This window comes from Chelmon rostratus, chromosome 16, assembly GCF_017976325.1.
Source record: "Chelmon rostratus isolate fCheRos1 chromosome 16, fCheRos1.pri, whole genome shotgun sequence".
Taxonomy (NCBI): Eukaryota; Metazoa; Chordata; class Actinopteri; order Chaetodontiformes; family Chaetodontidae; genus Chelmon; species Chelmon rostratus.
In genome coordinates, this window is record NC_055673.1 from 18,851,100 (window position 1) to 18,873,681 (window position 22,582).

Below are 22,582 nucleotides of genomic sequence, written 5' to 3' on the forward strand. Positions count from 1 at the left end.
TGCTCACGTGCAGCATGTGACAGAGTCGAGGAAAACCCCCCAGAGCAAACTATGTGTCAGCTAGGATATGCAGCTCTCTGTAGAACACACATAGGCGCGCTCACACACACACACACACAGCTGCTCACTCCCACTGTACGCCTCTAGAAATCTATGCTCTTCTTCCTATCTGCCTCTATCTTACACTGTACAAAACACAGGCGTTTGAGTGACACGCCAGATTGAATAGGCTATTCCTCTCATCTCTCATGTATCACAGTCTCGGCTCAAGCCTAACGCCAACGCGGACTGTGTGCCAGTGCGTGTGTGTGTGTGTGATTTCAAGGCTGGTTTGCCTCATTGTCAGCTTTTATGGGATTACCACATTGGTGACGACTGGACCGTAGCTGACAGATGCCTAACACACAAACACACATGTATATGAACAGAGACAGTGCAGGCGAAGCCAGCAGTGTGCTCCCAGGCTTGACAGTAATAGCAGATAATATTAAGGAAGCAGGCAGTAGTCTGGGGCTGCATGCAGCTTGAATGGTAATGAGGCCGCAGCATGTTCCAGATATTTAACCCACATTAGTGGAAAGCTGCATTTCTACTGTTGTATCAACAGTTATTTCACATTTCTACACATGAACATTTCGCCTGTGGTGTGTCAGCCCCACGGTGGGTGGGGTTTCAAACTGTATAGCAAGGACAGGGTGAGAATGGGATCAGAAATTAGCATCCAACTGCAGAGCAGAGGGTTCAGAACTGCAAATCCGGACCTGCAGTTCCAGTCAACCCGCACCACCTTCAAGGAAGAAAAGCAGCAGTTTAGAGCTGAAGATGTACAGCAGGTGCACTGATGTGTGCCATCTACAGGCAAGGAAAAACATGGCTTCTGTAACTGTAACACCTGCACCACCTGCAGGCAAAGACTGAGGCTTTTTGTTCATTTTTATACATTGATTTTTATGTAGGTTGGTTTTTGCATATCATGCTCTTTTTATACCAAAACATGAGCGTTACGTTAACTGGAGCATATTTTCTGGTAAATATGAGTAAGAACATAGAGTTCACAAGCTCAGCTATTCCCAGACACAACCTGCATACATAAAAACATATTGTAACAGGAAAATAAAATTGGAATTTCCTAAATCGTATAAAGCTAATATTTGGCGTTTTACACACTACTTCAATTCGCAAAACCTTGTGAACACATAAAACGTTCCGCTGTGTCACTATGTGCGCAGGTATCACGTGTTCAAATTGAAGCAGCGATTCCTATGTTTGACTGTAGGAGGCCACATCGCAGGTGTACGCTGCTTTTCTTTCCTATAGGTGGCGCAGGATGGCATATGCATCTGCAGCCTGCGTGAACGAAGTTTGAGAGTTAAAGGCCAGCTCATAGAAATGCTTTGCATATAAAAAGAAAACCCAATGGCAACTCCCTGGAGATGAATGGTATTATAGTCAGACGGCAGGCTCAGTAAACACTGGCTGTGTAATATAGTGACGCTATTACAAGAAGCGTGGATGAAGAGGATACACAGAGGAAATCGCCCGGGAGAGAAAGAGAGCCAGTGGGGACCTTGAACACGTAGGATATCACTCTGCACCGCTCTCAGTGACACACAGCCTTCGTTTTTCATCACACTGGACACAGCGGTCCCATTATTTATTGACGAAACCATGTGGAGAAATGATGACAAAAGAAATTTATTTCAAATACAACACGTTTAAAGTTCAGAATGATGCGACCTCGGCTGCGACTGGTGTTTGTCCTCCACTGGAAAAGCGATACAAGCTAAGGGAGGAAACTGCAGCCGGCACTTCTTTGTGGAAAGCTTCAGCGTAATTTTAAAAAAGTTACCAAAGTGTTGAGATACCCTCACCTGTTCCCAATCTAAACCTTTTCTGAGAAAATACTGAAAAACTTGAAAAGGCAGATCACATTAATAGTCCTCAAAAAGTAACTCTTAGAAAAGTCCCATCTCACAGTGACAAGATTATCTGGCTGGTAAAAGTGATTTTAAAACCCTAATAGAATAAAATATTGATACCAAGGATTCCTTTTCTTTTCTCTGCATCATCCATTCACTGTCATTTACTGTATGCTCAATGTGCCCTTCGGGACTTTCCCCTTTCACTCCTACGCTTCTTCCCTCTCTCCTTCTCAGACACCCTGCCAGGAGTGATCTGTCGAGGCCGCGCTCTCCTCTTCTCATTTCAGGCATGAGTGAGTTATTGAGGGCCGTGCTTGATGGCCATTTGATTTCCCCGCAGCCCAGTAGCTGGGGACCGGCCCGCTACAGTCTCAGTCTTTACGGGACAGAGATGCAGTTAGCGTTCGTTCCAAAGTGGCTTCTCTCTCCAGGAGGTAAGTAGAAGAAGTTGCCGATGACATCCAGAGCAAAACGAGGCACGACTTAATTCACAGTCCCTCTTTCATCCATTTAATTCAAATGGATGTTAAAAAGATGCGTTTGTGACAGATGAGATTTGAGAATGGATGAAAAATATCTGCTTTGCATTTCCAAGTTAATGTTCCATCTGGGAGAATGTGCAGATCAGCTGAGGGTCTTAAAACTGTTTATTGCTGGTGCAGAGAGTTATAAATCCAGTGGATTACCACTGAGGTATGCTCCATTCACTATCTTATTTCCTCCGGAGGAGAATTAAATGTTGCCTCACCGGCAAACACAACTCCTCCAGTACATTCACTTCATGATCGCTGAGGTTACTTTGTGCTACATGGACATTATTACCAAAGTAATGACAATAGTAAAGATGATGGCTTTTAAGTGTTGCCTGCTTGCAGCTCAGATGAGCTCATTTACAAGCACGCAACCTGTGTTTCATTGTTTTCAGAGAAAGAAAAAAAAATCGGCGTCTTCGAGGCTTGTTCTGACACAAAAGGATTATGGGAAAATTCTTCACAGCCCCTGTAAGAACCAGTACCCTCTCAGGCTTCCAGTACCCACAGTGTTTTTAGAAGAGAAAGGGAATCAGCGCCTTCCTACTTTTGGGGTAGTCTTCGAACTTAGCGAGGTACCATCTGTATAGAGAGAAAGAGGGAAAGAGCCATTTTCTTCTTTTAATACAAAACTCGCTCAGTATGTGTGCGTGTGTGTGTTATTATTCTCACTTGTGGTGGGCCACAGCCCTGCTGGTGAGGACCACTGCGGTACTGATGGCGAAAGCTGAACTGTGAACAGAGTGGGCAGCCAGAGCGAAGCCTGCCCACTCTGTTATCTCTCCTAAGAAGTTGGCTCCAGACACATATTCAAACATTCCGCCTGTGGGTGTAAGAGACAGGAATTAGGACAGGTATGCTCATCCTTTCATACATTCACTGACCGCAGCAAAAACAAGCCAAATATTTGACTCTGGAAGAAAAAAAAATGTGACGGATTTTCACCGAGTACCATTCAATGCTTAGCTGAATGAATACTGGCATTTCCACTGTCTCTTGGTGTCACTTTGAGTCGGCACGCTGCTAAAAACTCAAAGGGAATCCACACAACAAGCTCCACACTGACCATAGATGGCTGAGCACTCACTATTTGACTGCAGGCCACGTGCAGTGTTGCTCCCCTCTATGTGAAAATGGCAGATTCTTGGCTGAGGGGATTCCAGACGTGCCTGGAGGTTCATTCGGAGCAGCGCAGCTCACAGCTTCCTCCCGCCTCACCTCCTCCACTTTATTTTCCTTGAGGGTCCGGGATGGATTGTTTCAACAGGTTCACCGCAAGTTCAGGCTCAAGGTGCTATTGTTGTGACTAAGTTCTTAGTCGGGGGAGCCACTCTCTCTGTGTGAGCCTGTTATGATTACTGATCCATTTAGCAAAGGAAAAAAAAATATCCAACTTCTGGTTCGAATTTGCCAATTCTGTGATGTAAAAAAGGAGCAACATAGATATTATTTTGCTTTTCCAATACCTTCCACCCTCAAGGCTATTTGTCAAAAGAATTTGGAAATGGGCCAAAATCTTGTTTACCCAACCCCACCCCCGTACCCTTCACATCTCATAGAATGTGCAGCCGTCTTCACATAGTAAAGGTCACATCTTTAAAACCTTCTGTCAGGAGCAACGCGTCCAATCAGTCCTGTTTTAAAAGGAACCCTTTGAGTTTTTGGGAAATAAACTTGCTCATTGTTTTGCTGGGAGCTCGATGAGATGATCGATGCCACCATTGTCCATTTAGTATGAAGGTGGTGCAAGCAGCTGCTGAGTGTAGCTGAGCATAAAGACTAGAAAAAGCTTGCCCAGTTCTGTACAACCCCAACTTCAACTCTTACCGGTTTTTGTATGGATTAAACAAACCAGATGAACATGTTAATTAGTGAGCTTTAGCAGTGCTGCTAAGCACCGGCAAGGTGTTTCCCCTTGCTTCCAGTGTTCATGCTACACTAAAACAGCTGGTTGCTGGCTGTAGCTTTACAGTTACCTTACAAACAGTGTAGTATTGAGCAAATAGGTAACTTTACAAATTGCCAAACTGTTTCTTTATCATTTACATACAGAAACTAGCTATTATTGCATATAATTAGCAGAATTATGCAACTGTCTCAGGAAAAAGATGCATTTACCACTAAGTAATGATGATAACATGAACATTTTACAGTTCACAGGCTGAATGCTTTGTAGCATGAATCTCGAATCAGTCTGGTCACAACATGTACGGACACATTATGTGCATGTTCCAGTTTAGGCCTGGCTTGCTGTCCAACATGATTACTATCAACACTGTGCACTTTAAAAAATGTGTCACGTAAAGCAAAACTACACACACAAACACTGCGAGTACTGTGATTCACTGACACACAAGCTGAGTTGGACCACATTAGAATCAAAGCAGGAAGAACCTTTTTAGAACACTAATGTAAGGGCTCACAGAGGGCACAGCACAGAGGCAAAGATAACTACTGACAACCTGTGATTCTGCTTACAGTGTCATCCTGTATAATCATGCGACCACGCTGGAAAATTAGCATGTAGCGCAGCGTACAAAGACCACAGAGCTCTGTGCCATGATGTGATTACTGCTTTCTTGACTTTCTTGTCACCCCGCAGCAGTGCTGGAAAAAGGATCCAAACTCTAAACGCCAGTAGAGGTAGCATCACAAAGTAAAATGTGCCTTTAACAGTAAATATCCTGCATTTAAAATTAAAAATACTCTGAAGAATGGTCCCCTTCAGTTTGTTAAATAGGAGTATTTCAGTGTTTCCAACCGTAGTTTTCCTCTTTGAAAGTTAGATGGCCTGTGCTGTAATAGGAGTTTAAGACTTGCTCGCTGTGGTGAGAGAAATAATCCCACCCAGTGGTTAATGCGTAAAGCCCTTACCTGTGGGAATCTTGTAACCAGTCTCTCCGGGCTTTCTCAGGTTCCTCAGGATGTGGTCAGAGTGCACATTCACCAGCCAACCGACCAACCACAGCACAGACCCTGGAGACGAACCAACCAAAAGCTGCTTCAGCACATTTTACTGACCAAACGCCAGTCGGCCAACTTAGGTTTTTGACGACATACTCTTATTTCCTTTCCTTCCAGGAGTGAGATGAGCAGATCAAAACTTAACACTTTCCAATCGGTATGCCAATCTCAGCTAATCGCCTGCCAGCTACAGCTCCTCACTTTTCTCACCCAGCGCACAGGCAGAGAGCAAATGAACGAGTGATATTATCTTTTTTAACACCTGGCATGTTTAGTCCATCACATTAATGCAATCTACGACTTAACATCTATAGCATGAGAAACATTCAAATTGACAACAAATGTAGCTATAGTTATTAAAAAAATAAACATATATACATGATATTTCACACATTGTGGACAGGCTGGACTGTGGACAGACTGGGCTAATTAAGCTAATCAGTGCAATTACTGTATATCAGCCTGTTTCCAGACCTCTGAATTGTCACCTACTTCTCAGATTTTCTCTGTGATTCCAAACAAACCACAATTCTGTCAGATCACCAGGCTTTAACTACATGGATTACTGTATGTTCATGTATATAATATCTATTGAGGATCAGCTGGTAGTAAATGTTGGAAACAAATAAGAAAAAACTTTACTGTCAAAAAACTATTGACTATTTTTCTATTTTGTTCGACTTGTCTCTATCAGCCGCAGATGCAACGTTTGATAGGGACTGTGAGGGGAGTGGAGGGACAGCAACGGGGGAAAACATACATTGTGAATGGACAGATTCCTGCGTTAGCTTGAACAGCAAGCAGAGCCAAGAAAAACTACTGAGCACTTTGAGTGAGGTTTGGAAAGCACGAGAAACACCTGCAGCGGAACAGAAGCCAAGAGATGACAGAACAGTCTGAATGACAGCTATGTTTTTAAGCGAAGCCTTGCCGTTTCATTTCATTTAAGACGGAGGGAGAGGAGGCACGGGGGGAGGAAAGAGGGGTAGAACAGATGGACTGGGAGAGACGGCAAGAGGTCACTGACTTTGCAATATGCAGTTACTTCGTTCCTCCCTAATTCATTATTATGTAGTGTGTGCACTAATCTGCACACACTACATAATATTACAGCAACTAGTAACTTGTATTTTGAGTAGTTAAAACAAAGTACTTTTTACTTTTACTTATTTCAGCAAATGGTGATTTAGCTTGAGGATTCTTCTTCTGGGCCCCGTTCCATAACCAAAAGGTTTTCAGGTGAGCCCCATACATCAACTCATTTCAAATACAACCAGCCTGCTTTCATAGATTTGTAACAAAACAGTTTTGATACAATTATAATTTTAGATGAGAACATGGAGGTTACTGTAAAATCACAATAAAAGCATTTAAGTAACTAAAACAGCTTTTTACAAGATTTAAGTAAGGTTTCATTTTTGTAATTGCGGGTTTATGATTATCACTGAAAAGTGTCTTGCATTGCATGGTCATTGGGAACCTCCACCAATCATGCACTCAACGTCACTGGTAGTCTGACCACATCCAGTGGTAATGTCTAACCATGTGGAGGAAAATACAGCAGGAGCAATGTAGAAACACACATAAAGCAATTGGACGTTGGTCATTAATCTATTGCCCCAGTGCATGCTGGGTGGGTTCCCAACACAGTCACCTGCAATCACGCGATCAGCACTCAGACAATCATGTGAATGACGATCATGGTTTCAACTCCCTACTCATTTTGCCTTTATTTCAAATTAAGACTGAATTGTTACTCAAGATAAATTCATGTAGGATTAAGAAATCCATCCATTGCAGCTTTTAAATGTCAACCTCTGCCGTATATATATAAAAAGGTGTGTAACATGCATCAGTTCAATGCTCCTTATGATGAGTGTTGTGAATGGCAAACCAGTTTTGCTTTGCACAGAAAAAGGTGCCACCCAGACAACATTTGGGGAAAAATCAAACAATTCACGTTTCCCTTGTAGAAAGCAGGAGACACAGAAGACCTACCTGTGATGAAGCATGGATGTGTAACCCAGTATGCAGGGTACTCAGCATAATGGCTCAGGTACCTGATCTGCATGTAGCCATTATAGATGCAGAAAATAAAGGCCATGGCAAATGAGACGAATGGTGTTGGTTTACCTCCTCGGATGAAAAATGGATAAATAAGGGACCTGCAGCAGAACCAAAATGTTATTAAAACAACTCAGGTATTTCAAATACTTGCCTGACAGCCACAGATTACGTAGCAAGTATAACTGATGTAACATAGTGCAGTGCAGCTTGATTGATTGTAAAGTTAGTCCCTACCTTTGAACATAGTGGCAGAAATACATAGCAATGAGCAGCTGGTTGGGCAGTAGTGAGGTTTTCGCAGAAGATGTCCAAACCACCAGGCACAAAGGCACCAGGAACGCAGGCAGCTCCTGCACGAACCAGGCAAACCGGACATTCACAGGAAATCCATATCTGCTGGTAGCATATCGCCCGTATGGGACATTTTCGAACAGTAAAGTAACGCAAGTGCAGGCTGCCATGAAAACCATAATGTAAGCCATGCAGTCCAAAATGTACAGCTCCTCGTTTTCCGAGGAGAAGATACTGGAGAGCAGCGAGTCCATGACGGCGAAAGGATTACTGTTTCAAAACTCAAAAATAAATAATGTAAACGTAATTAATATTTGTAACTATTTGACAAAATGCTGCATCACTACCTAATACAGACGCATGCTGTGGATTCTGTCACACAGTAAGTGAACGCGAGTGACGCACGGTTGCCCCATCTAGGACCAATCACAGTGCCTGAACAGATATAGCGTTAGCTCTTATCAGCCAATCAAAATGCTCGTTTTTAAAAATACACATTTTAGTCTACTGCCGAGTCCATGGATTTGACACCAGATGTCAATAGTATAATTTGATTTGCATATATATATGATCCGCTGTAAACAATGACCTGGTTAACTGGTAGCTCACGCAGCCGTTAAATGGACTATTAGTTGACCCTTGTATGTGACACACAGGCTAGAATAAATAACAATATATGAATAATAATATATCAATAATAACATTATACAAAAAACACAAAACGAAATAGATAATATTCGCTTAGTGCGAATTCGTTCACTAAGCGAATTCGTGTAAAATGTGCATATTGCATTTCGGTAGTTTTCTATTTTTTCATAAATCGCATGAGATGTTTAACTTCATTTCAGGCAGATTTCTCGGGCACCTCGAAGGGTCCTGATTCACGTGCGTCAGAGCAGAAGCGCAACACGTTTCGAGGATACACAGCGTAGCGGTCCTTCCCCGAACCTTTACCAGCTTTACTTATTTAAACCAAGTTTCAGGTCACCTTTCTCTGCATCCGCCCACCACGTCGCTCCGCACACTTGTTTCCCGAGTTGTCTGCTATTCCAGCATGGGGAAAAGAAGCAGGCAGCGGCAGAAAAACCAGACTCCTGGCAGGGACAACAGAGACAACGCTGTAAGGTTCACGCACAAGATGCAGCAACTCCTGCTAATGTTAGGTGTAATGTACTCAGTCAAGCAACATGTTACCTTCATATCACGACATGCGAATTGAGCTGGGACGAGCACGGCTGTGTGTCTTAGAAGTTATCTTAACCAAACGTGTGCAGTCATGCTGCTATGTCATTGCTAAACAGCTGCAACGTCGGGAAGCTTTACTGTTAGCTACCGGTACCTCAGCTATTTGCAAAGCCATGTGTGACCACTGTTTTGTCGCGTTTAACTTTACGTACCTACGATACGTGCCTTTTTGTTTTTGGCTGGAGAGATTGTGGGGCTTCACCAGACTTTGTTCAGAAATGTGTTAATTTTATATGGCCATGCATAAAGGTAGAGGGACACTGGTTTACCTAACAAGTCTATCAATTGTTATCAAAACACTGACGGGATGAAGCGGCGGAGTTGAAATAAACTCGAAAATGTAATTGAAATAACTACTGCTGGTAGATTACTTTATGCCGAATTGACCACAAGACCGTACTAAAATCGTACTAAAATGTGAAACAGGTTTTGACATGTTCTATAAGTTATTATCCCTTGACCATAAGCAAGTAAGTATTAAATCTACTTTCAATGCATTTTAATACAAAAGACTGCATCCCCATTTAGTAGGTGTTCTCCCACTTAATGATGTACAGAAAGGCTGTTGAAATATTCATTGTATATGACCATCTCCAATAACCATGCATCCATGTGTTCAGGGCTGGGGAGCTGGCTATGCTGACATTGTCAAGGAGAATAAGCTGTTTGAGCACTACTACAAGGAACAAGGCCTGGTGCCTGATGGAGAGTTTGAACAGTTTATGGAAGCAATGAGGGAACCGCTGCCGGCAACCATCCGCATCACTGGATACAAGAGGTGAGCTGGACACATTTATGACCTGGATTCAGACTCTTTGTCCAGTTCATAAAAAAGTGTGGCAGTCAGCACTATGCAAGATGTGTAATATGAATATACCTTTTCTTTCTGGCAAGTGCACGCTCCCCGTAGAACATAAATCAGGACTTTTCTATTCAACCAACTTTGCACATCTGCATCATCTTGATCTAAGCTCCAGTATTTAGGCTTGTAAAGGGGACAGTGGTTTGACAACTTGGATTTCATTGCTACATGCCCAATTTTCCCTGCTTTCTGTTTTGTTCCAGCCATGCCAAGGAAATCCTCCATTGTCTGAAGGAAAAATATTTTAAGGATATTCAAGAGCTGGAGATCGATGGCCAGAAGATTGAGGCTCCACAGCCTCTGAGCTGGTAAAATCTCATAAATTACCTAAGGCTAAAAGGACACATGGATTAAGACTAGGAACTCAGTACACACGGTGTCCTGTCCTCTCCAGGTATCCTGATGACCAGGCCTGGCACACTAACATGAGCAGGAAGATCATTAGGAAGTCTCCTCTGCTGGAGAAGTTCCATCAGTTTCTGGTCAGCGAGACTGAGTCGGTGAGTCATACACAAACCAAACAGAAAATTTACCAGAAACAACCATGGTCCTATTCAAGGCCCTGCTAAAGAAGTTAACTTTTCACTGCAGCACTGCAGGTTTGAATTTTGGCTGTGTTCTCAACACACTGCCAGAAGTCATCAGAGAGCATAATTTTCGTGTTTGTCCTTGCAGGGTAACATCAGCCGACAGGAGGCTGTCAGTATGATCCCTCCTCTCCTCCTGAAGATTGAATCCCACCATAAGGTAAAAGCCCTCTTTGAAGGTTAAGACTAGAACGTCTGTCACTGCTTAATGCATTTTCTATTTTTTATTTTTTGTCCCTTGTGTCCCCTCGTAGAACTCCTTCCCTGTAGCTCGAAAGCAGCTGTCTTCAAAAGAAGCTTATGTTTTGAAGTGTTGGCATGCATATGTGTTTCTGCGCAGATCCTGGACATGTGTGCAGCTCCAGGGTCGAAGACAGCCCAGCTCATTGAGATGCTCCATGCCGACATGGATGTGCCATTCCCGGGTAAGAAACACACATTTGAAATCAGGAAAGATAAAACAATGGCTGATTACTTTGTACTTGACAAAAAAACCAAACATCTGGTTACAGATTTACAGTAATTATCAAGTACAGAGAACATCTGTGAACATAACACAGTATCTATCTTTGACCGTACAAAGTAACCTTGGATTAAATCAGCAGTCTCTGACCCTGTGCTCCCACTTTAACAGTAGTTAACTTTAATCCACTTTTTTACCCTCCAGAGGGCTTTGTCATCGCCAACGACGTGGACAACAAGCGCTGCTACCTGCTTGTGCACCAAGCCAAACGTCTCAACAGCCCATGCATCATGGTGGTCAACCACGACGCCTCCTGCATCCCCACGCTCAAGATCGACTCCGACGGCAAGAAGGACATCCTCTTCTACGACCGCATACTGTGCGACGTGCCCTGCAGGTCAGCAAAGGGCTGCACGACATTGTGTCTGCACCGACGAGTAGCTCTGTGGGAGAGTGAGGGTTTGGAAGTCAGAGGAGGAAGTGGATGAAAAACGAAATATGGCTGATAAGCTCTGCTGTGTGTGTGTGTGTGGTTGTTTAGAGAAGAGATTTTATGTGACAAATAGAGATGATGCTTCACATGGTATATTAAATGCAGGGTATTTAATGGGTCCTTTATAAAATGCTGTTAATAGCCTTTTGTTCTTAATGTTTTACTGCAGGCTTAGAGGTACAGCATCTTTCTCCTCTTGAAATCTAGTGCAGTTTTATGGCCAAAACAAAACTGCGTTTGTTTGCAAATGCTGCCTGAGTTTGGCCAGCTGTAGTGCTGAAGCCAGGAGGCCCTGCCAAACACAACATAGGGAGAGGGAGGGGAGGAGAAGCTGTAATGAAGACAGAGGGAGGCAGGCAGGCAGGCAGCAGTGATGCGAGCAGTCAGCTAAAGCCCAGCGTTTAGACAGTTTGTGCTTGGCAAACATTTTTGCCCTGCGAGAAGTGTCGGGCATCTCTGGTGGTTTCAGCGCCTCGGGCCGAGCTGGGGACGTGTCTGACTGGTGCCGCTGTCTGTTCTGTGCTCTGCAGCGGGGACGGCACCATGAGGAAGAACATAGACGTGTGGAAGAAGTGGACGACCAGCAACAGCCTGCACCTCCACGGGTGAGTGGGGGAGAGTGTGCGTTTGTGCTTTCGTGACTACATAGGAATTCATACACTTGTGTGGTTGACCAAAGTGACTAAACGACAAGGGAATGGAGTGTGCTCTTTTGGTACTAATTAAAAAACTTGGCAGTATTACAGAGCGTATGTGTGTTCACCAGGCTCCAGCTGCGTATCGCGGTGCGCGGCGTTGAACAGCTGGCTGTGGGAGGGAGAATGGTCTACTCCACCTGTTCACTCAACCCTATAGAGGACGAAGCTGTCATTGCAGCCCTGCTGGAGAAGAGCGAAGGTAACACACACACACACACACACACACTCGCAGCGCTATACAATTTAAGCAATATGTGGCAGACTTTTTATTCAAATGACAGCTCAGTTGGAGTTTTGTTTCATGCACTCGAGTTTTTACCTTTATTTCCTGTTACTAAAATGTTTTGTCAGGAATAGCCCATTGACCTTATGGGGCCTGCTCTTTTTTTGTTTAGTTTTTTTTCCCTTTTGTCTCTTGCTTTTCTGTTTCTTGTGCCACCTGTTCAACACGAGTCAAAAGTCTTGGCCCTGATCGTTTCACATAGCCTGCTATGTAGTAAGTCCGCATTTATGAGGAGCCCATGTGACCCAACTCGAATCAACCATATCCACCACAAATCTCTGATTAAATTACTGATATTTTTATCTGATTCACTGAACCTCATGCAGATGCATGAATTCTCCCTGAAACAAGTGTGGAATAGAACCTTTGCACACCTGGGAATGAACAGGTGTGTAGAAGAAGACCATGGGTCGACACAACGGAACAAAAGAGTGTAGAGGATAGTGTGCGGGCGTCTTTTGGTCTAAAACAAGTGTGGAAAATGTTTGGTGTGATCATATAAGTTATGCATATGCATCCATATATGATCCGTATGAAAGTCAGATGTAGTGTAATAATAAAACTAAAGCCAGACGAGTTTCTGCTGGGACAGTGTGTTCTGGATGAAGAAATATTGTATTAGCACGTGTCTGAATGCCCACACAGAACATTTCTGTTGTGATATCATACTGCCAAAGACTGCCAAGGGAGCGAGTCTCATTTTTCCTTGTGCCATGGCTGTCTGTTATATTGTAACATGAGTCAGATTGCAAAAACCAGCAGTTGGAGCACTTCCTTCATACTGAAATACCCAAGGTCAATAGCCGACAGTAAAATCTCCTTCACCTTTGAGCTGCTATATGTATCAGAATATAGTATATAGAAATTACATCTAAATATAACCATTCTTTTTCTGCCAAGCTGTAATGTCTTTCCCATCCCTGTTGCCAGGAGCACTGGAGCTGGCTGACAGCTCAGCTGATCTGCCAGGGCTGAAGTGGATGCCTGGCGTCACTTCCTGGAAGGTACTGGAACGTTTAGTTTGTGGCGGTCATTCCAACAAGTCAACCGCCTCAGCAACATACCGTAAAGGAAAACAGTGTTTAAGTCATGGGAGCACTTCGTCAGCCAGAATTTTGCAGGTCTGTGTCCTGACTGTGGATGATTTTGATTGGATTGCACACTTAAACTGTTGTTGTCTCTGTAGTTGATGACCAAGGAGGGCCAGTGGTACTCAGACTGGTCTGAGGTTCCAAGCAGTCGTCACACACAGATCCGCCCCACCATGTTCCCGCCGAAAGACCCAGAGAAACTTGCTAGCATGCATCTGGAGAGATGGTATGTACGCACACACACACTAAAAAAAATGTATAATTGTTAAATGTGGAGGACTTACTTTGCCATAACAGTAAATTTCTCTTTGGAGATGAATAAAGTATCTATCCAATAAAGTATCTATCTTTCTATCTAACCCCCCAGACATTAGTCTTTAAGTCCATCCATGGTCAGCTCAGTTCTAATGGCTCCAGCTAAAGGCTCAATAGCCAAAGCAAATAGGTGCAGCGAGAGCGGGGAAACTTGAACCACTTTGAGTGCCAAAGTAATCAGTGTATTCTGTTGGTGAGTTCAGTAGCAAGGGGGTTATTATAGAAAAAAAATATATAGAAAAAATCTTCCCCCGTAGTGGAATTTCTTCAGTTTATAGATGAGGGACCCTCATCTTAATTTAGCAAATGTTTCTCATCTTTTTATCCTCCTGAGAGTAGTGTGTTGTCATGAAAGCAGAGAAATCCAAGCACTCACATGCTCGCAGTCTTTTCTATTTTCATTGGTACCAAGCTCATTAGCTGAGTGATGTGTGTAATTTATTTTGTTGGCACAGCTTTGCGCGCACACACACACACACACACACACACACACACACACACACACACACACACACACACACACACACACACACTGTCTGCATGGATGCACATACATGTACACACCTGCAATCTCACATAATGGGGGGGATGATGTCATTTCAACTCTGCAGCCTTTTCTTTAATGCTCAGACTGACACGTCATTGGCCAGCAGATGGCGCTCTCGTGACATGTTGTCTAAGCACCTCTTTATTTAATGCTAAAACAATCCTTGTTTATCTTCACAGTAGGTGGCACCATAAAAAGCAAAACCATGACTGTGTGTGTGTGTTGTGTGTGTTTTGTAAAATAATGTCAGTATGAGGATTCTGCCACATCACCAGAACACTGGAGGTTTCTTCGTGGCCGTGCTGGTGAAGAAAGCCCTGATGCCTTGGAACAAAAGATATCCCAAGGTACCTCCTCATAAACACACACACTTAATGGATGATTGCATTGTCAGTCCTACTCAAAGAAGGAAATGGAGGAGAAACTCCCCCATGTGGGTTTGGGGTATGTTTGTTGAATCAGCAGCAGCACCCCCCACTGGATCATTCACCTGTTCAGTGTTACAAACCACAGCTGGGACTCCTCCTTTCTTTATCTGCTCATCTCCCTCCCCGTTGTCTCCAGCTGAGGAAGGATGTCTCGTCCCTGTCAGCGGCCCAGACTGGAGGCTCCCCGGCAGCCTTGATGCCCACACACACTCCCCGCCTCCCCGAGAGCGCGGTGGAGGCGGGAGGGCCGGAGGGAAAAGTAGACGGGGAGGGAGAAAAGGAGGCACCCAAAGGAGCTTCCTCTGCCCAGGAGACCACTGATAAACAAGATGGAGTGTGTGGGTGAGTCATGTTGGTCTGGTGAGCTAATGAACAAAGGGAAAACTTGGCCTTTAGCCATGATTAAAAAAAAAAAAGGATTACACTGAAATTGAAATAAACAATGTCTCGTCTCTCTGTCTCCCAGGCCTCCAGCCTCTAAGAAGATGAGGCTGTTTGGTTATAAAGAAGACCCCTTTGTGTTCCTTACTGAAGACGACCCTGTCTTCACCACCATACAGTAAGTGCCTCTGTGTCTATTAGACATGAAAATCATCGTTTTCAGCTTTTTCGGTGGAGCGAAACCTGTTTTTTTTTTTTTTTTTTTTCCTGTTGCCTCTAGATCTTTCTATGACCTGTCACCCAGCTTCCCCAAGCTGAATGTGCTGACCAGGACCCACGAGGGCAAGAAGCGACACTTGTACATGGTGTCCAAAGAGCTGCGCAACGTGCTGCTCAATAACAGCGAGCGCATGAAGGTGTGTTTGTGTTGGAGCAGCATTTTGATCATTGCACACTTTCACAGCCAGGTTTGACAATGATGATACAGCATTTCCTCACATGGAAATCTGCTAAAAATAGATGCAACGAATCAAGAGGTATTGGCTTTACATTGGTTTGTTTTTATAGTGTGTGCAGTACAGTGTGTGTGTCTGTACATGTACCAGCCCATCAGAGGGAACCAGCCTAGCAGATGGGACCCTCTCTATCCCAAATCCCTCTAGTCCTCCACCCTGTAGCACCTGCACAGGTGGCTGTGTGCGCCTCAGTCTCTTTGTTCTCTTCATTGTGTGTATTTTTTCTCTGTTTTCAGTCACTTTAAACCGGCTAAACCACAGTGTGGTGATTGAAAAACAGGGCCTGCGTTCTCTTCCCTATATTATGTCAAGTTTCTCAGAGGAAGTTATGGAATCTGGCCTTTTAGAATAGTAATAGTTGATTATTAAGAGTATTTAATATCTATTTCTCCTGCCTTCATGTTCTCATATTAAGATTTTACTCAAAGCTAGCTTTACTTGCTGCACTTCCCTGAGGTTGGTAAAGAATTCAACATGGATATTTATTTCAGTAGTTGAATTTTGCTGTGCAGATCACTGACGGTTGCCTCCCACTCCTGCTGGGACACCAGAGACCAGCTGCTCTGTGTTTACCCACAGTTTGGTAATATCTTGTAAGGAGACGCCTCGAGCGAGGCAGTTTGGTGAACATCAGTAGTACTACAAGACCACGCGTAACAATTAGTCCTTTATTTTTATTTAAATTACCCTTGATCATGTTTTCCGGAGAGATGTTAATTAGTGTAGTTAGCAAGTAGAATTTGGCATCATTGAGTTGTTTTTGTGCAGAGCCGTATGTCAGCCTGCTTGTGTTACTTGTTTCTCAGGTCATTAACACAGGGGTGAAGGTGTGGTCTCGCAACAGTGATGGAGAGGAGTTTGGCTGTGCCTTCAGACTGGCTCAGGAGGTAACACACACACACTCAAACACACCAGCACTGTGAACACCACATTCTCATCCTCATCTTTCTCACGTTAAATCTTCAGGAGTAAAAATAATTTTCTGCAAACCCACCTGTTCTGCATTGAGCAGCGTCTTTTCAATTAAAAGCTGTGTTATTGTGAAAACAACATTCTCGCCTCACACCTTTGCTGCACATTTTCACACAAGTCCCATCATTCTCTTTGTATGCAAATCTACCTCATGATTTGAAGTGATACACTCAGTGATCCGTGATGATAGCTTGTTGTTCAAGGACTTCAACACCCTACAAATTATCTGATTTTATAATATATTTCTAATATATTTATTACGTTATCCTTACTATCATTGCTGTATTCGCCACAGAGGCAATGAACACAGCTGAAGAACAAGGAAGCCACACTGTCCACACTCAAATAAGTTTAGGATTAATTCATATAATATGCACAATGTAACTATGCGGAATCTGGATTTATTACGTTGGCCTGCAGATTTTCAGCCACATCTCTCCTCTGTCCTACAAGGGTATCTACACTCTTCAGCCGTACATTCGCTCCAGGATAATCAGAGTGAGTGTGGAGGACATCAAAGTGCTGCTGACACAGGAGAACCCCTTCCTCAGCAAACTGGAGGACGACGCTCACGCTCAGGCCAAGAAAATGGGTGGGCAAAACATTCTCATCCCAAAACAGAAGACAACCACCTAAATAACCACTTTAAGAAAATTAGACTCTGTAATTGGTATTGCTTCAGATTTTACTATCGCAGGCTTCTTTTCGGGACTGACGGGGACTGAGTCTGGGAAGCAGTCTGGAGGTTAGAGTGGTGGGTTAGTGATGGGCAGCGTTCTGTCTTTCCTGGCATGAAATGAAAAAGGAAAGCGAATGAGTAATGCTCTGTCTTCCTCCAAAACTGCCGCTGAGCTGCCCCTGAGCAAGGCACTGACCCAAAAACCTCACAAGAGGGCCTGAGCAGTCCCAGCCAAAGAAAAGCTGTAGTTACTCTGTGCAGTTATCCAGTATTAATGTATGTGACTGTGCATGGCCAGCATGGTGGAGCTGCCACCATTAAAATCCATTTGTGGAATAATCTGTTATGTTGTAGTTATTAATGTATTCTTCTCTCCACAGTTATGGGTAGCATTGTGCTGAAGTACATTCCTAACCCAAAGTAAGTTGGATTTTATGTTTGGAGTGTTTATATGCATGCTTTTATCACTGTCTTTTTGAAGCGATGACCTTGCTCATGTCTGACGGCCACCATAACCCTCTGTTTGTCAGTGCCCCAGCGGAGCCTCAGTGTCCCATCCAGCTGTGTGGCTGGAGGGGAAAGACATCCATCCGAGCCTTCGTCCCCCGCAACGAGAGGTTTCATTACCTCCGAATGTTAGGCGTGGAGGTCTTCAGAGACAAACAGGGCCTCGGGCAGAAACAGGGGGATGAAGGCAAGGAAGAGGTGGAAAAGGACGCAGAGGAGGAAGGCGCGGCTGAAAATGAGGCCGAGCTGGACTTGGAGAACGGCGATAAAAACGGATCGTCACAACCAAAGGCCGACAGCGGTAACCAGGGGACGAGCAGCTGAGGATGTAGAGGAGGCAGTGGAGAGGAAGGAGGACTGGCTGAAGATGTATTAGAGCTCTAAGAGCTGTTGACCAGGTCCAAGGCCACATTATGTGGTAGAGGAGGGTGACGCCTGTATGGGTTTCTCTGTTTACCACACTGCCACTGCAGGAGGATTACAGCCCAGAGACGGACTCCTTGGGATTGTTATGTTTTGGAGCCCCTCCAGCTTTTTAGCGAAATGGCTTATCTTATTTTATATAACTGTTTTTTATGGTTTGACAAACTTATTCCACTCACCAAGTGGCATCACTTTTATTTCAGTTGCTTGTGTTAAGAGAGGTTTATATAAACTGCCATCTCATTTTCTACACCTGTAATTAGGCAGAAATATGGAGTTGATTAAAATTGTTGAGGTTTAATTGTGTCACCGGAAAATTATTCGACTCTACGCTCATTCTTGGCCAGTTGAAGTGTAAAAGGCATGCTTGAGATGGGGTTGATTATGCTCTGCAAATTAGAAAGAATAAAACAGCTATGAGGAAGTAAATAGGTTAGGTTCTTAAGGTAGTATGAACTCCTAAATAAAACAGAGGTAAATTAAGTGAGAAAAGGAGGGGCTAAGGGTTAACAACGTTAACGTTTTCTTCTCCTGACATTGATTGAACCATAAAAACTCATACATACATATTTGGAATGTTTTTCCATGAAAGCATCCCTTCATCCCTTCAAATGGCTAAGATATGACTGTACACCTTTGCTTTTATTTAGTATGCACAGATCTAAATATCACCAACCCCTACACCACTTACCTGCAGCACAAGTGTACCTGCTACACAAACCTCTGCTTGTTTTCTGTTCTGCAAGCTACTGTACGCTACACAATGCCAAGTGGTAATATAATGATTAATGTAACATAATGTCGTTCAAACCGGAAACCTATTCTGAACAGAAACATCCCCAAAGTCATGAAGTTTCCTGTCAGAAGTACAATAAATCATCAAATTCAGCCGTTTCGCTGTTTAGAGTAACATTTGCCAAAATGTTACCACTCCCAGGCCATATGAAATGCCCTGTCAGCATTTGACATGAATCATCACGTAACTTAGTCACAGTCAGCAGATAAAACACAAGAAAAATAACTTGCTAACTAATGTTGGTTGTACTTGCTATGTCCCCAGGATAGATAGACGGAACAGTGTTTTTTTTTTATGGCAAAATCCATTAGTTTCTGGAGAAAAAAATTAAAACAGTGCTCTGGCCTCTCCTCTGATAAACCCGGTTCAATGTAGCTTCACCCCAAAAGTTGACAGGATTGGTTCCTTTACACATGTGACGTATGAAACGCAGGCTGTGTTTGGAACTGCAGTTTCAAGATGGAAACACTCAGTGTTGACTGCTTATTTCACTCATGATATGCCTTGCAGTATATTAAAAACACCCTATGGATGTGTTCAGAGGGGTCTTTTATAAAGTTCCGCCACATTAAAAAAGGGACTTACCTACATTTTCTTATTGTATTTGCATATCTAGAAAATGAAAGAAACAAGTAAACCCAGCAGACAAAAATGTTTCCTAAGCAAACAGATATTTTATCTATATTTTTTTTATTTGTCTTCAAATAACTAAGATATGTAAATGCAGAACACATGCTGCTGTGTGTGTGTTTGTCAGCGAAAACCTAAAACCAAGTGATGCATTCAGTCAATTAGTATAGTCATGAAAGGGTACCATGAAAATAGATCTATTAACATAAGCTAATACGTTCAAAATGATAATGCTGATATGCTGATCTTCAGCAGGTATATGTCAGCCATGTTCACAGTCTTTGTTTAGCATGTTAGCAGTAAACATGAAGTACAGCCGAGGGCGATTAGAATGGCATCATATCTGGCCATAAACCAGGCTAAAAAGGCAGGAACCTCAGTCCTTAAAATGTGCTTGTTTTTAAAGACAAGTCACCTCACCTCTAGCTCAGTCTTCTCACGGTGCTGAGAAACATACATGTCTTTCAAGTGATGATCAAAATGTGGGAAAATCACATTTTCACATCACATGGACAAAATCCAACTTCCCATGACAATAACACATTGTCCGTGTTTTGTCAGCGGCTGACAAGGCAGCCTCGCTGCACTGGATGGACGGACATCTCTCCTCCTGTTTATTACCCAGTACAGCTGCCATGACAACAGCCACCATGACAACCAGCCCCCTCACCTCTCTCTGGTGACGGGAGGGAACGGAGGACAGAGGGACCACAGAGAGCATCCTGCACTCCTCCGCTCTCATTTTCTCCACCTAACTCCTTCCTCGCTTTTCGTCTTCTATGTCCCTCGCTCCCTTCTTCCTCTCCTTTTTTTTTAAAAAAGATTTGATCTGTGACCTCTAAAGTGCACGGCAGTGAGTATTACCAAGCAGCGGAGCGGCTGTCATGTCAATTCCCTCCGCTGTGGATATGCCAGTGACAGCGCTGTTTGCAGAGGCAGAAGGGGACAAGTCTGGGGCAGGAAGAGTCAGTGTTTGGGTTACATGCGAGGATCGAGAGGAAGAATGAACCCAGTTGCAGCATGTTTTCCCTGCTTTTATTGTCGGCCAAATTAGGCTGATTTAATTGTTGAATTGTCAATTGTTGAACAATGTGGATGATGGATTGTGGAATGAGACAAGCAGAGATTTTTAGAGATGTGCAGAAGGTGTTTCAGAGAGAAGGTGAAGCCACAACAGAGGGCGGATCTGCCCTTGGAGTCAGCCGAGGATGAACGAGGAGAGCAACACTGAGCCGAGCGGAGGATAGTGCATGAATATGTGAGGAGTTGAAAATGATAAAAGCCTTGGGAGGATGGCGAGAGATGAGTGGATGGTGGGTTAGAGAGAGAGGGTGGGGATGAATAAATTGAATTGGACAGATAGAGAAAGGTTTGGAGATAAGGCGAAAGTTGTTACTGAGTCACAGGCCTGTCTGTGTGTGTGGGAGTGTGTGTTTGAGTTAAGCCCGAGTGTGAATCTGCGTGTACGCTCCAGCTAAGCCTGAATTTGTGTGTTTAAAGTGTGTGTGCTGGTTTGTCAGCGTGAGTGATGCCTTCTGCCTTTTAGCTTTAACGTTTACTGCCAACCTACTAATACCAGCGATGACATTAACTCCGCATAGGGACACATTAACTTGCTGTCTTCTTTCTCCTTCATCCTCTCCTCTTCCTGTCTTTTACTTTCTATTTAAATTTCCATCCAATCCTTGTCTCTACCTTTATTCATACCACTCACTTCCTCCTTCCATTATGATTATCTTTCTCCCTGGAAGAGCTCTCTGAAAGCACTCACAGCCTCCCAAAGCTCAGATTCTAAAATGTTCTCAAACTGTCTTCTCAATTTAAGTCTGCTTTTGCTTCTCCCTCATTTTTTTTATTGCGGCGCTATTGTTCTTCTACCCTCCATTGTATGGTAGATATTTTTCAAGACCTCAGAGACATACGAAAGCATAGGCATAATTGAAACCTAAAAGTATTTGTTCCTGATAAATTAATTAACTGTCTGTTGCTCCACTTTAAAGCTGCATTAATTCATGTTATCATAGAAACAACGCATTCGACGACTTTGTGCAATACGAAAGCTGTCTCATGTTATGATGATCTAAAAGTCAGAAAGGGTTATCAAGTTATTTGTGCGCATTTGACCTCCGGACCGCTTGTGCAGCCTGTATTTATTCGCACCAACCAGCCAATGTGTCGACTGTACAGATGTCAGCTGTAAGATAGCTGGCTGTGTACGCGTTGACCACAATTGAGGGCGTGTGTTGGTGTGGCAGCTCAGCCCCTGTTTGATCTCAGAGTTCACCAGACAGCATGCAAAAGCTAAAGCTGAAACATTTCATCTTACACAGATGCACAGTTTGTTGCACCGCATGTGCGTTCGGCTCTATTTGCACCCACTCACGTCTGTCCTTTTGCGCTGCATGAAATACGCTGTAACTAATGGCTTTTTAAACAATGAATTAAAAGCTAAATTAATAAGAAGCTGTAATATAACACTTAACAGCCAATAATAAGAATAACCTTCAAGATGGCAGGTTATGAAGACATTCCCTTGCTGGCTGTTTAGTTTAGCTTCACTGAGACTCAGGTTAGTTAGACAGGATGGGCCTAGAGGCTGTAAAGCAAACCTATCCAAAGCTGTGTGATGAGCTCGGCTTCATGCGGCGACTGTACACCATCAACTCCAGCCTGATGCAAAAGTGTGTCCCACTGAAAACTAAAGAGGGCGCTGGTGCGCACCGAGCAGCTCGGTGTCGTCAGCTGCAAAGAGGAGGCAGAGTGGTGTTCAGGCATGGCGGCACCAAAGAAGTCTGAAGATGGAATTGGAAGATGGAAAGTTTGTTCTTCCCTCGGTGGACCAGACGCGGAGCACGCTGTCAGGCGCAATGATCTTCACCATTGTGCCATTGTC

At 43.6% G+C, this 22,582-nt stretch overlaps 2 protein-coding genes across 2 annotated transcripts; one reads left to right on the forward strand and one right to left on the reverse strand.

The window, feature by feature from the left end:
* Positions 1-1,665: 1,665 nt before the first annotated feature.
* srd5a1 (steroid-5-alpha-reductase, alpha polypeptide 1 (3-oxo-5 alpha-steroid delta 4-dehydrogenase alpha 1)) lies at positions 1,666-8,143 on the reverse strand. Its single transcript, XM_041955672.1, has 5 exons — positions 7,718-8,143; positions 7,415-7,581; positions 5,327-5,428; positions 3,125-3,275; positions 1,666-3,034 (listed from the first exon to the last, which is right to left on the reverse strand). The coding sequence occupies exons 1-5, from the start codon at positions 8,026-8,028 to the stop codon at positions 2,968-2,970; spliced, it is 798 nt and encodes a 265-aa protein (XP_041811606.1). The 5' UTR covers positions 8,029-8,143; the 3' UTR covers positions 1,666-2,967.
* Positions 8,144-8,690: 547 nt separating this feature from the next.
* On the forward strand, positions 8,691-19,018 carry nsun2 (NOP2/Sun RNA methyltransferase 2). Its single transcript, XM_041955229.1, has 19 exons — positions 8,691-8,894; positions 9,640-9,797; positions 10,085-10,189; positions 10,276-10,381; positions 10,557-10,628; positions 10,809-10,893; positions 11,136-11,328; positions 11,955-12,029; positions 12,191-12,321; positions 13,336-13,409; positions 13,592-13,722; positions 14,609-14,705; positions 14,923-15,128; positions 15,253-15,345; positions 15,448-15,583; positions 16,489-16,569; positions 17,108-17,246; positions 17,714-17,753; positions 17,864-19,018. The coding sequence occupies exons 1-19, from the start codon at positions 8,829-8,831 to the stop codon at positions 18,162-18,164; spliced, it is 2,289 nt and encodes a 762-aa protein (XP_041811163.1). The 5' UTR covers positions 8,691-8,828; the 3' UTR covers positions 18,165-19,018.
* The last annotated feature ends 3,564 nt before the right edge of the window (positions 19,019-22,582 follow it).

Coding starts and splice junctions, on each gene's coding strand:
- srd5a1 (XM_041955672.1), bottom strand. CDS start 8,028: ATGGACTCGCTGCTCTCCAGTATCTTCTCCTCGGAAAACGAGGAGCTG. Junction 3,276..5,326: donor TGGTTACAAGATTCCCACAG/GTAAGGGCTTTA, acceptor TTACACCCACAG/GCGGAATGTTTGAATATGTG. Junction 3,035..3,124: donor AGGGCTGTGGCCCACCACAA/GTGAGAATAATA, acceptor CTCTCTATACAG/ATGGTACCTCGCTAAGTTCG.
- nsun2 (XM_041955229.1), top strand. CDS start 8,829: ATGGGGAAAAGAAGCAGGCAGCGGCAGAAAAACCAGACTCCTGGCAGG. Junction 13,723..14,608: donor AGCATGCATCTGGAGAGATG/GTATGTACGCAC, acceptor AAATAATGTCAG/TATGAGGATTCTGCCACATC. Junction 17,247..17,713: donor CGCTCAGGCCAAGAAAATGG/GTGGGCAAAACA, acceptor TTCTCTCCACAG/TTATGGGTAGCATTGTGCTG.